The sequence below is a fragment of the Ochotona curzoniae genome, unplaced genomic scaffold (genome assembly GCF_017591425.1).
Source record: "Ochotona curzoniae isolate NIBS_2020 unplaced genomic scaffold, NIBS_Ocur_1.0 scaffold_3223, whole genome shotgun sequence".
Lineage (NCBI taxonomy): Eukaryota > Metazoa > Chordata > Mammalia > Lagomorpha > Ochotonidae > Ochotona > Ochotona curzoniae.
Genome location: NW_024467108.1, coordinates 7,019,618 through 7,032,766, shown reverse-complemented (window position 1 = coordinate 7,032,766; position 13,149 = coordinate 7,019,618). Strand labels below are relative to the sequence as shown.

Sequence of the window (13,149 nt, the reverse complement as noted above, 5' to 3'; positions counted from 1 at the left end):
CTGAAGCTAGGGCTTTCCCAGGCACTTTAACAGGGAACTAGTTCATAATTGTAGCAGCCAGTATTCAAATTGGCACCCATATGTGATGCTGGCAGTACAACTGACAACCCACCGTACCACAATGCCTCCCATCACTCATCATCTTGGAAAGGTAGTTTTCTGGCTCCTTCTAAGATCAACAACCCTTATATTCTTTCCTCATTTTCCGGTACATGTACAACTACTTGTCCCTTCACTACAAAGGATAGCATAAGTACTTAACACTCATATGAGAGGCTCATATGGAATTCCAGGCTCCTGGCTTTGGCCTGGACCAGCTGTGGCCACTGCAGCCATTTGGTAGTGCCCCAGTGGGTAGAAGGTCTTTCTCTCTCTCTTTCAAATAAATAAAAAAACCTTTGAAAATTCCATCAAGGGTGTTTTTCACGTCAGATATATATTTTCATTCTTAGTTCAATTAGAATTTAAGTCTTTCTGATGTCTTCTGTTACTACTTAATATTCTTATCCCAATGTCCTTGTCCTTGTCCGTATGTTTTCTGGTTCTTTCTTTCTTTCTTTCTTTTTTAAAGTTTGACCTTTGTTTAATTGAAAGGCAGGGAATAGAGAGGGGCAGACAGAGAAAAATAGACCAATTATCTGTTCATTCACTCCCTAGGTGCCACAACAATTGGTGCTGGGCTAAACTTAAGCCAGGTGCCAGGGACTCTCTGGGTACCCATGTGGGTATAGGGGAGTGCTTGAACCATTCTCCACTGCTGGGTCAGAAACAGTCAATATTGAACCTACACTTCGATATGGAATCTGGCATTACAGCTGGTAGCTTAGCCAGCTGTACCACAATATTGGACCATGGCTTGGTTTTGCTTGATTTTTTTTCTCCTTATCATGGACTATATTGTTGTGTTTTCTTGGCATGCCTGGTAATTTTTATTTGTATTTTGTTATTAAACATTTGTTTTGTAGACAGACAAAGAAAAGGAAAGATGTAGGCAGAGAGAAGATATTCGTGTACTAGCTTGTTCCACACATGCCTGCGATAGCTAAGGATCTTGATAGTCTAGGTCTTCCGTTTGGCTTAGCCTCGAATCTGGTGCCTCCAGGGAGCATGTTCGCAGGAGACCAAAACCAGAAACTGATCTGGAACCTGAACACAGGCACTTTGATATGACTATCCCAAGCACTGTCTTCACTGATGTGACAAATGCCTGGCCCCGGCCTGGCAATTTTCAGTTGGATGCTACATGTTATGAATTCCACATTATTGGACATTGGACATTGTTTCTTATTGTTGTAAATGTTTTCGAGCATTTTCTAAGGTGCATTTTGCTCAGGTCTTATTTTTTAAGTTTTATTAAAGAAGGCCATAACTGCATTTAGTATAGGGCTTATTCTTTTTCCTTTATCAAAGCAAAACTCTGAATAAACTATTACAAGACTTTGTGTGAACTCTGGGGATTGTCTCCTCTAGTCCTTTGGGTTATTCTTTATCAGGTCTCAGGCTTCTTCACAGATCAGAACTCAGCTGAAGACCTGAAGGGGAACCCTTTGCCAGTCTCCCCGGTTTTCTGTCTAGCTACATTGGTCTCCCCAGATTTTCAGCTGTTAGCTCAGCTCAGGGAAATGTGTGATCTTGAAATTCTATAGGCACTAAACTTTTGTAATGATGAAACTCATCCCATTTATATCCTATCTTTCAGGGATTTCTGTCCTTCTTTACTTTAGATGAAGGGTCTGGAATATTGTTTCACATATATTCCTGTACACTTTTGGTCGTTGAAAAACTACATGACAGTGATCCCAAAAGATTATACCAGAGTTGAAAAATTCCTATCAGTTAATGAAGTCATTGGTTGTTGAAGGCAAAAAACAGACCATATGACCCAAAGATCTCGAATCTCAAACATTCTGGGCAGAGAATTCTTCAGGAAGCAAACTTCCTGCCGAGATTGTGGGCTGCCTTGCTATTGAAGGAAGCGTGCCTGGGGTGGTGTGAGGCATCCTCACCATCTTCCTTTTCTTTTTGTGATTGTGGCCTAAACATATCTGAGTACAACTAAGTTCTGTTAGATTCCTTTTCTAGTTAGATCCCTTTTGTAGTTCAATATGTTTCTTTACCGGTGTTGGTTCCTGTAAATCATGTTTACTTATTCTTTTGCTTGGAGCCTGGTGGTTGTTTCCTAGATCTGTCCTTAGAGAGGTTGAATGCTATTGTTTCGTTAACTAGTAACTTTTGCTTGCCTTGCAAAAATCATGGTAAGCTACCCAGTAAAACTCAATAAGGTGTGCATTGGTTCATCTTGCCTTTGCATCCCATGTGTCCCAATTCTTCTGGGTATGGTTGTCACACCTCAAGTCCCAGTCCCCACTAGGGGGACCCCAGAGAATAGGTGTGTTAATGTCATAGCATAATGTGTTACTCTGTTGTTTGTGGTGATGCTGGTACATATGTTTGATAATGATAGTGACTTTGTTGATTTATGTATTTACTATAGGAGAACTATAATTTATTCATTTATTTATTTGAGAGAGAGAGAAAAAAAGAGCTCCTGCCTGCTGGTTTGCTAGCCAGATGTCCTCAGTGAATGGACTGAGCCAGATTGAAGTCAGGGGGCAGGAACTCAACCAGGTCTCCCATACAGGAGGTGGGAACTCGATTACATGAGCCATCACCTGCTACTTCCAGGGGTCTTTGTTAGTAGAAAGCAGGGAGTCAGGATCTGGGGCTGGTGCTGAGTCCAGGGACTGATACTGAATACAGGAATTTTTAACTGTAGGCTAAATGCCCTCTCTATCATTATTTCAAGTGTATTCTAGCTACTTAAAAAAATTTTAAGACAGTGTGCCATTTTATGCAAGTAGCAGCCCAATAAATTATGTAATTTGTCTCTAGATTTCATCCAGAGGCTATACTAAGTGACACAACAGTGAAATCATCTTATTGATATATTTCTCAGACTCTGCATTATGACACATGATTACAGTTTGCGACTGTCTTGTCCTGGTAGGAAAATGCTGGGCTTGTTTACCCCTTATAATCAAGTCCTATAAAGCTCTAGTGATACTGTGCTGTCTATGTCACGTAGATTACGAAAGGTCAGTGTTTTTACACTGCTTGACTGCAGCCTGCTCGTATGCAGTGAGGGTAGCAAGGCATGAGAAAAAGAACAGGGACTATTACAAGTTTTAGAATAAATTTTTGTCACACAGGATTAAAATCCTGGTCATTGATAAAAATTACTTCAGGATAGACTTTATTACAATGGCAAGAGTACTATTTGGGAAAAGGTTTTTAATTAAGATGTAAGGATTGGCATGTTATCCAGTTATCTCTATAAAGTTCCATGTACAATCTTCCTGTAGTGTTTCAGGAATATTTGTCCTGGGACTGTAGATGTGGAAATCTTCCTATAAAACATGTGCACAGCATCCTGTAAACTTTGAATCATTCTAAAGTCTCTCTCTTTTTTTTTTTTTGTTAACTTATTTTAATAATCTTAGTTGATTAGGGTAGAAAGGGTCAAGGGCTACAGGGTGAAAGTGGGTAATATCATTGTTTCCACACTAATACAATCATTTTTCCCTGTATCTGAGGTTAGGGGAATAGCAAAGGGAAAAGCCCCACCCAACGTCCCACCCATCCCCAATCCCCAACATGTGGCGCGCTCCAAGGGTCCTGCTCAAACAGTTTTGATAGTTCATCAGTGCTGGATTGCTGCCAATCTCACCGTCCCAACCGCAATGAAACCTATTCAGAGTCCACTGGCTGACAGCCTCTTGATGGTTGGGGTTCCAAGATCAGCAGTTCAGTTGGAGAAATATCCAAAGAAACTTCATCTGAGTTGATCCCAGATCTGATTCTTGAGTGAGTTTGCTAGTACAGACTCCAACACAGTTCATCACACCAACCAGCTTATGCACATGCTGGTCGTTGCTACTGCTGGGTCCATTCGGTTTCCAGCCTCGTCTTCCTCGTGAACCAATGGGTGTTGTAGTCCAGCTCGATCCTACCTACTTCATACTCGGTCTTCATGCAAACCAGTTGGAGCTGCAGCCTAGTTGGGGCGACTCCCCAGAACCCCTACCAGATCTGCCCCCTACCCTGGTTCCCATGCTTGCCAGTATGTACCGCAGGCTTGTCCAGTCTGTCTCTTAATACCTAAATACAGTAGCACATGATATATAAAGAGGTGCTATACTGAATTATTTAGGGAATAATTAATTACTAGAAAAGCAAGCCCATGCATATTCAGCAAAGATAGTTTTCTTTTGCATTTTTCAATGGAAGGTTAGTTGAAGCTATGGATGTAGAACCACTGGATACTGTAACTACTGTATACATTAGTTGAAGCACATTGTGCGATGACCACAGTTCACAGCAGTATGTTCATATTCTATGAAGAATCTAATAACAGTATCATGGGCTGTAAACATTGAAGAGAAGGAAACAAATGCTAATTGCTTGATTTCATCAGTTTGCATGTTTTATGTGTTGAAATATTAAACTCTACTCTATAAAAATGTACAGGAATTGTGTATAAATTAAAAAGAAAATGAGTTTAAACAAACTCTGCTTTTTTTAAAATAATCTGTGAACTGAAAACGTGAACTACATTTTAAATTTCAGTAGGTAATAAGGAAATCTAGTTATTAAAACCTATTTACTCTAGATAAGTAATTGAAACCAATTGGATTTTGTTCCTGTGATTTTTGTTTTGACTAGTTTCTACATTGAATTTTATCACTATTAATACTTATGCAGTTTAGTTGCACGATTTTCATCTTTTTAGGATGAGTTAAAATCCCTGACATTTGATTAAAATAGCTGAAGTTTGGAAAGTGATAAGATCATATTCAGGCATCAGGTATGAGAGATGGAAAGACAAATGGATACAGATTAATCTGTAGCTGGTTCACTTCCCAAATGCGCATAGCGGGGAAAGCTGGGAGCCAAGCAGTCAATCCAGATCTCCCAGGTCAGTGGAGGGAGCCTTCCTTGCTGGGTTCTGCATTACCTGGAAGTTGGGTCCGCAGCCTGCTACCCTGCCATGCTGTTCAGGTGTCTTCAGCCGTCATGGTGACTCACCTAAGCACATGCTCCCTCATGTGCTTTTACTGTTCTCATTAGAACTGTCCTCCAAGTTCTCATTTCCTTTGAGGACTTTGTGTATTCAGTTTCCTGCATAGAAAGGCCTTTTCTTATTTTTGAACTAGTAACTACTTTAGGTATTAACTGGTGGTTCACTTGTTTCAGAAAGCTGACTGTGGTCCTGTTAACCGAGCTATGTGCCTATTTTGCCTTTTTTTAAAATTCACTGTGGTTTTCCACGGTAACATTCTTTACTTTGTAATGCTATTAATTTTTCTTGTTTGTAAGTATTAAATTACAGCCTTGTTCTTTTTTATCTTTGTATGTCCTAAGAACAAAGCTAGTGAGTCCCTAAGCCAGGATCTGATTATGCATGTGTAGGTGCTGCTGATCTGCCTGTATTTGCTCTGTCTCTTGGCTCCTAGGCCCTCGTATGGAGTTACAAATTTTCAACATTTCAGAAAGTCCTAAAGCAAATTTTGATTTACTTGCATGCCGCCATGCTATAAAACAGGAGAATAAAATAAAAGATTTCCAAGCTTTGGTAGGAATTCCATCAAGTCAGATTACAGCAGAAGTTCCCTTTTGATTTGCTTCATGGACTTGCAAAGGTTATACGTGTGTCAGTGTGGTGCAATGGATAAAACCCCAGTAAGAAGAGCCAGAAATTAGCATGCTTAGGTTCATCTCTGACTTATTAATGATCATTAGGAATTCCAAGCTTAAATTTTATTATTTTGAAGTGGAAAAAAGCTTTCCCTTCTCATGAGAAGAAAGAATTCATAAACACCAAGAATAATGTGAATCATCTCCCTTTAATGTAATAACTAGTTTGAATATATCTTGGAAACTTAGAAAAAAGCAGAGCATATTTGTAAGTCTTAAACATGATTTTAATTAAGTTTTTAAATTTTAAAAGAAGCTATATATTATGTTGTAGGATCGTTTGGGGGTCATCGAAACAAAACAGTCCACGTTTGTGAGCATGTCGGTCTTGTACTTATTTCTCATTTGTGTGTCCCTCTTAGTACAGGCCCTAGCATTAGAGTTTTAATGTTCAGGAGGTATTTGTTAGTGAACAACTGAAGAGCTTCCTGGACTTGGTGACTTAAAGTTATGTGTTGTGAATGTACATAAAGAGTTAGATGTTTTATAGGAGCTTGTAAAACCCATACCTGTGCCCTAGCTATTGTTTATTGAGCTTTTAACATAGACCAAGTGGAATGCTATATGCTTTTGCCTGTGTTAGCTTATTGAGTCCTAACAACTCAGTAAGGAAATGGCTGTTCTCTACTTAACAGGTGAGAATTGAGGTGCCAAGAATTTAAGTTACTTATTTAAGATGACCTTCCAAATTAGTGGAGGAATCATTCTCCATCATTGCTCTGAGACCTTTGCCATATAACACGTACCCTTAACCATTTATGATAATATCTTAGAATTAGCAGACCTGGGTCTGCTTTCACTCTGAGGCAGAGCGATTTGCTCTGCCTGATTAACCCATGTTTCCAGTTCACAGATTTTTGCTCTCACTCTGAAGCAAGTTAATTAAATCACCATGTTGGATCTTATCTCTGAAATGAAAATAATATCTAGATAATATTAATTTATTATCTATTTATTTTTAAATAGTTGACACTCCGTAGTTTATGTATTTATTTTTTAATTATTTTATTTTATTTTGAAAGGCAAATTTACAGAGAGAAGGAGAGACAGAGAGAAAGGTTCTCCATCCACTGGTTCACTCCCCAAGTAGCTGCAACAGCCAGAGATGAGCTAATCCAAAGCCAGGAGACAGGAGCGTCCTCTGGGTGTCTCACGTGGGTGTAGGGTTCCAAGTCTTTGGGCCATATTCTGCTGTTTTCCCAAGCTGTAGCCAGGAGCTGGAAGGGAAGTGGAACAGCCGGGACATGAACTGGTACCCATTTGTGATCCCGGTGCATGCAAAGCAAAGATTTAGCCATTAGGGTCTAGCCTTAGGCCCAATTATTTTAATTTTAATAATGATAATAGAGGCCAGCACAGTAGGTAAAGCTGCCCCACCCTCATGCTATATGGAGTCTGGTTTGTGTTCTGGCTGTTTCGGTATGTCGCAGCTCCCTGATGGTGGACTAGGAAAACAGTAGTGGATGGCCCTTCCACCCATGTGGGAAGCGGGTGAAGCCTGGGTTTTGACTCATGGGTTTGGCCTGGCCAAGACAAGGCCGTTGTTGCTATCTAGAGATGTGAGTCAGGCAGATTCCCTGTTTGTCTCTCCCTCTTCTACAACATTAACTCCTAAATGCAGGCATTGATTAATTTAATAAAACTTTTAAAAATGAATAACTGACATTTAAAAAAGCTTTAGTGTGATTGAAATGTTGAGGTAAGACAACATAGTTTTGAAGAGATTCAATTCATAGTGACAGATACGTGACTTGATCACATGTATATAGTGTTAGGTTAAAACCTTGGTTCTTGTAATCCTGTTGAGTGAAATAAGCTGGACCCAGAAAGACAAATGCCACATGTTGTTTATGTAATTGAAGCTTAAAAAACATAGAGAAAAAGAAATATCTGTAAGTATCAGTATTGCTGCAAATATGGTTTTGTAAGACTTTGTTTTATGTTTGTCAAGTCAGTGGTTAAGAAGGTCATACTATAGTAGTTTTAATGATCTGTGATTACTTTAAAAATTACTGTTTATGAGTGAAATAGTCTTTTTCCATTTAGTTATTATTTATAGTTATTGTCTAATATCTCTTTTGCTTTTTACTTGTTAAACATTCCTTTTTCTGTAATGTAAATTTAAAATATGTTATTTCAAAAGCTGAAAAAAGAAAGGAAGGAAGACTGTCAGGAGGAAGGGAATATCATCATATTCTTAGAAGTGAATCTGCAGATCACATTGAATGTGTTGAAAACTATTTAAAATAATAAACAAATAAATAAAGAAAATGCTATTTAAAAATAGAGAAGTAAACCTTAGTCTTTACACATAGTCCATGTCTCGGATCATTGTGAAGTGGTAACTCATTCGGAGGACAGGTAGGAGCCCTCCAGCGAATGTTTACTGAGAGGATTGGACACTGGAAGCCAGACTGAATGAGGAGTCCATGATGGGTTACTCCTGTGGCCCCTCACTTTATTGGTGATTCTGTTTGTCCCCTTTCCATTAGAGGTCCGCATTGCTGCGGTGGAGGCACTCTGCATGCTGGCCCAGTCCTCGCCTGCTTTTGCTGAGAAGTGCCTTGATTTCCTGGTTGACATGTTTAATGATGAAATTGAGGAAGTGCGCCTGCAATCTATACATACCATGAGAAAAATTTCCAACAATATCACTCTCCGAGAAGATCAGCTTGACACTGTCCTGGCTGTGTTAGAGGTGAGTGCTTACAAGGTGTTACTTATTTCTTTGTCAGATACCTGCTGAGTGTCCTCCCCAACCCCTGCCCTTTTATTTTATTTTAAAGATTTGTCTATTTTGATTGGAAAGTCTGATTTAGAGAGAGGAGACACAGAGAGGAAAATGTTCCATCCTCTGGTTCACTCCCCAGGTGGTTACAACTGCCAGAACTGAGATGATCCAAGGCCAGGAGCCAAGAACTTCTTCTGGGTCTCCCACGTGGGTGCAGGGTCCCAAGTCTTTGGCCCATGATCTGCTGCCTTCCTAGGCCACAGGCAAGGAGCTGGAATAGAAGTGGAGCAGCTGGGGTGTGAACCAACACCCATATAGGATCCCAGTGCATGCAAGCCATGGATTTTAGCCAATAGGCTACCTTGCCCCCCGTCCTTTTAATGCAAATTATTTGCTAGGCCTTGGTGGTACAACAGTGTATTTAACAGCATAGTTCTGTCTTCTCATTGTACTACTCCTCCAAGATGGAGGAAGCTGGTCGGTGAACAGGAAATTTGAGTAAACTTGCTATTGCTGTTATTAAGTCATGGTGCCTTAATTACACTGGTAAGAAAAAATAAATGCTATAGTGGACATTTGAAAGAAAATCAATATTTTTTAAAGGTTTATTTATTTTTATTGGAAAGTCAGGTATATGGAGAGAAGGAGATAGAGAAAGATCTTCTGTCCACTGATTACTTCCCCAAGCAGCTGCATTGGCTGGAACTGAGTTGATTTGAAGCTTGGAGCCAGGAGCCTCTTCAGCGTCTCCCAAATGGGTGCAGGGTCCTAAGGCTTTGGGCCATCCTTTCCCACCCCACAAGCAAGGAGCTGGATGGCAAGTTGAGCATCTGGGACATATGAGATCCCACTGGGTGTGAGGCTAGGTCTTTAGCCACTAAACTACTGTGCAGGACCCAGAACTTCAGGATTTAATGAGTTTTAAAGATTTATTTGAAAGAATGATAGGGAAGAAGAAGGACAGAGACAGAAAGAAAAAATGTGCATTCATTGGTTCATTCTCCAAATGGCTGTAATAGAGAGGGGTGAGCCAGCCAAAAGCCAAGAGCCAGGATCTTCATCTAGGTCTCCCACATCAGGTACTTGGGCCATCTCTGCTTCCTTCCCAGTTGCATTAACAGGGAGCTGGGTCAGGAGTGAAGCAATTAGGAATTGAACCTGCACTCTGATATAGGATTGAAAGGGACAGCTTAACCTGTCTGCCAAAATCTTTGCGTTTGTTTGAAAGGCCATGTGACCCAGAGGGGTGGTGTGATGGCTGAGCTTGCAAAATTCAGGAGACAAGAACTCCATCTGAATCTCCCTGTGGGTGTAGGTGCTGAAGTGCGTGGGCCATCTTAGCTGCCTCCCATGTACATTAACAGGAAGCTGGGTTGGAAGTGGATGAAAGACTTGACTACTTTGATATGGGTTGCAGGTGTCCCAGGCTGTGGCTTAAATCACAATGTCAAGAACGTGAGCTGTTCAAGGAATTAGAAGGTATTTGCCATAATAGGAACATGCAGTTGAAGAGACTGGAGAGGGCAGGGAAGTGTCTCTATGTAAGTCAAAGTTGGAGAGTGTTTTCCAGCTTTGATTTGGTCATATTCTTCTTGTGACCGATAGGCTGTTATAGTGGCAAAAGATATTAGAGATAGATTCATTCAACTGTGTATATTTACAAAGAATAAAGAGATTTACTTGCTTTCAGAAACTAATAAGTGACTATGTCAGGTTGTGAACACAGATTTGCTTCCTAAGCTTTGTAGCCTGTGTGGTTCTTAGCTTATTTTTCTAGTATCTGGATTTTATTTGTGAGTACCAGAGTTTGGGGAAGTGTTCATAAATGGGATTTCCTGTCATTTCTCCCCTTCCTTTTGCCTGGATGTTAAGAAAAACAGCGTAATATTTTGTTACTCGCTTTTTGTCATACATTTTTTTTCTTTAATTTATCTTTAAAATTTTACTTGAAAATCAGAATTTTAGAGAGAGAGAGGGAGATACAGAGAGATCTTCCATCTTCTGGTTCATTCCCCAAATGGCTGCTATGACCAGAGCTGTGCTGGTTTAAAGCTAGAAGCTAGGAGTTTCTTCCTGGTCTTTCACGTGGTTTGCAGGGACCCAAGGACTTGGGCTATCTACTGCTGTTTTCCCAGGCTGTTAGCAGAGAGCTTTATTGGAAGTGCAGCAGCTGGGACATGACCCTACACCCATATAGGATGTTGGTACTGCGGACAGAGGATTATCTTGCTTTGTCACCACATGGGCACCCTATCACAGACTTCTGTTACCTACTTCAGAAAGCATATGCATTTCCTAATCATTTTTCCTTCATTTTAATTTGTTCATTTCATTTGAGCATATCTGTCACTTCTCTCTTACCTGATTTTTGCTTCTTCCCAATCTATCAGGCAACATATCGAAGAGGCTTGCCGTATTGCCTAGTGGTGTGTGTGCTAAATGCTGCTCTCCATTTTTCCATTGAACCCATAGTGTAAACCCCGCTAGAGTTGGTCAGTAATTCTCTGTACTCTAAGACTCTGAGCTTCTCCAAGGAAGCAACATTCTGGCTCTTTTCACTGATTTTTTTTTTTATTATTATATTTTGACAATGTTTACATAGTTAATTAGGGTAAAAGGTTCAAAGGCTATAGGAAAGTGGGTAAGACTATTATTTCCATATTGTTTCCTTCATGTTTAAAGGGGGATATTAAGGGAGAAGGCCCACCCAATTTCCCACCTTCCCCAGGTCCCGGATGTAGGGTATGCTCCGAGGTTTTTGCTCAAGTGGTTTTGATAGCTTCCCAAGGACAAGGCCCATGTCTTCTTTCTTTGCGAGACAGTTCCCCTCTAGTCAGCTCACTCCCCCAAATGCTCTCAATGTCCAGCCTCCCAGCTGTCTGATAGTGAATGGCAGTGACCCACCCACTCGGAGCCATCATCTGCTGCCTCCCAAGGTCTGCATCCCAGGATGCTGGAGCTGGGAGTTGAATACAGGTAGTCCAGTGGCAACTGGGGCACCATTCCCCTAAGCCAAATGCTTAGCTAGAAGCCAGTGTCTTTCCTCTGCGTATCTGATTTTTATACCCAGTACCTTGCAGTGTCTGACACAGTTAGGTGCTCGGTAAATGTTTGCCATGTGGCTGTGTCCCAGAGTAGGATTTCATGTACAAAATTGCTCACAGAGCCAGAAGTATGCTGTTTGTGAACACTTTCATATGTAGCCCACAAATGATATATAAAGTCCTTAACATGGAATTCTGTTCAAGTATTTTGAATCCAGAAACTCATTGTGTCTGAGCTGTTCCTCCGCCCTGCTCCTTATTACTCCCTTGTGCTTACTGTGTGAGCTTCACTGCTGATGTTTTGAGCTTGCTGACACTTCCAGCCTTTTGTGGCTGCTCTGTTGTGATATCCTGCCTAGAGAAATCCATTTATCTGAAAAGCACCACTGGAAATATATTGGTGTCAAGATAGCGGTTTCAGAAGGCAGGGACCCTGCCCCAGAGCAAGATAGATAAACAGAATTCTTTCAGCTAGTATATCATTTGGAGAAGATAAATTGTGATAGAAGTGTGGAGAATTTCAGTGTGTTGAAGGGAATGGTAAAGGCTTTCTCCAGCGATAATATGTGAGTTGCATTTGAATGACAAAATAAGCTGGCTGTATCAAGACTGGGGGAGGGAATTTCAAGGAAAGGCAGCAGCAGCTATTGCAAAGACTGTATGATACAAAATATGTCTTATTGTATTTGCACAACAGTCAGAAGACTAATATAGATAATGCTGCAGGAGGAATGTGGAAAGGCGATGTGAACGGCTGAGAGCTGTGTGGGGAGGGAACAAATGAAGACCATGTTGGCCATTGTAAGATGTCTGGATTTTATTCTAAGCACTGTAGAAAACCTTTGGAGCAGTTTTGGGGTAAAGAGGGATAGGTTAATTTGCTCTCTTGCTTCATTTCTCAGAAAGATTCTCTTTTTCTTATCCCTTCAATTTAATGCATATTTAGTGAGTTACAGGGCCACGATTCTCTAGTTTCCACATTTTATCTTTTACAGCAGAATTTGTATATTTTTCTTACTTCTTGGATGAGATTATGAACTCCTCGGGAATGCCTCAGTGGTGCTTGCTCTTCACTGTATTCCTTTCAGGGTTCAATGTGATGATTTACTTGTAGTGTGTGCTTAAGAAATATTTTTTAAGCATTTATTTATTATTATTTATTGGAAGGCAGATTTCTATTCACTCCTGAAATGGTTGTCATAGCTGGAGCTGAGCAAATCTAAAGCCAGGAGCCTCCTTTGTGTGTCCCACGTGAATGAATGCAGGGTCCCAAGGCTTTGGGCCATTCCTCTGCTACTTTCCCAGGCCACCGCAGGGAACTGGATGGGAACTGGAGCAGTTGGAGTAACTAGTTTCATGTGGGATTCTGGCGTTTGCTAACAGACAATTAGCCAATTGAGCCATTGTGCCAACCCCTTGCAAAACATTTCTTAGCCCTGGTCATTTTTTGCCATTTGGGAGTGAACCAGTGGATGGAACAGCCCTCTCTCCTTCACTACCTATCTTTCTGTAACTCTGCCGTTCAAATAAATAACAATAAACTTTTAAAAAATTAAGATAAAGCATATTATATGATTCTGTTTGTGACATTTTGGGATCAAAAAAACTGAAGCAGAAAAA

At 40.5% G+C, this 13,149-nt stretch overlaps 1 protein-coding gene across 1 annotated transcript in view; it reads left to right on the top strand.

Annotated features, from left to right (window-relative positions):
• INTS4 (integrator complex subunit 4) overlaps positions 1 to 13,149 on the top strand; it is an 89,581-nt gene that overhangs the window by 41,028 nt on the left and 35,404 nt on the right. Inside the window, exon 11 of the mRNA XM_040964321.1 lies at positions 8,247 to 8,452. Within this exon, the coding sequence (XP_040820255.1) occupies positions 8,247 to 8,452 (206 nt within the window). The remainder of the gene's footprint in view (positions 1 to 8,246; positions 8,453 to 13,149) is intronic.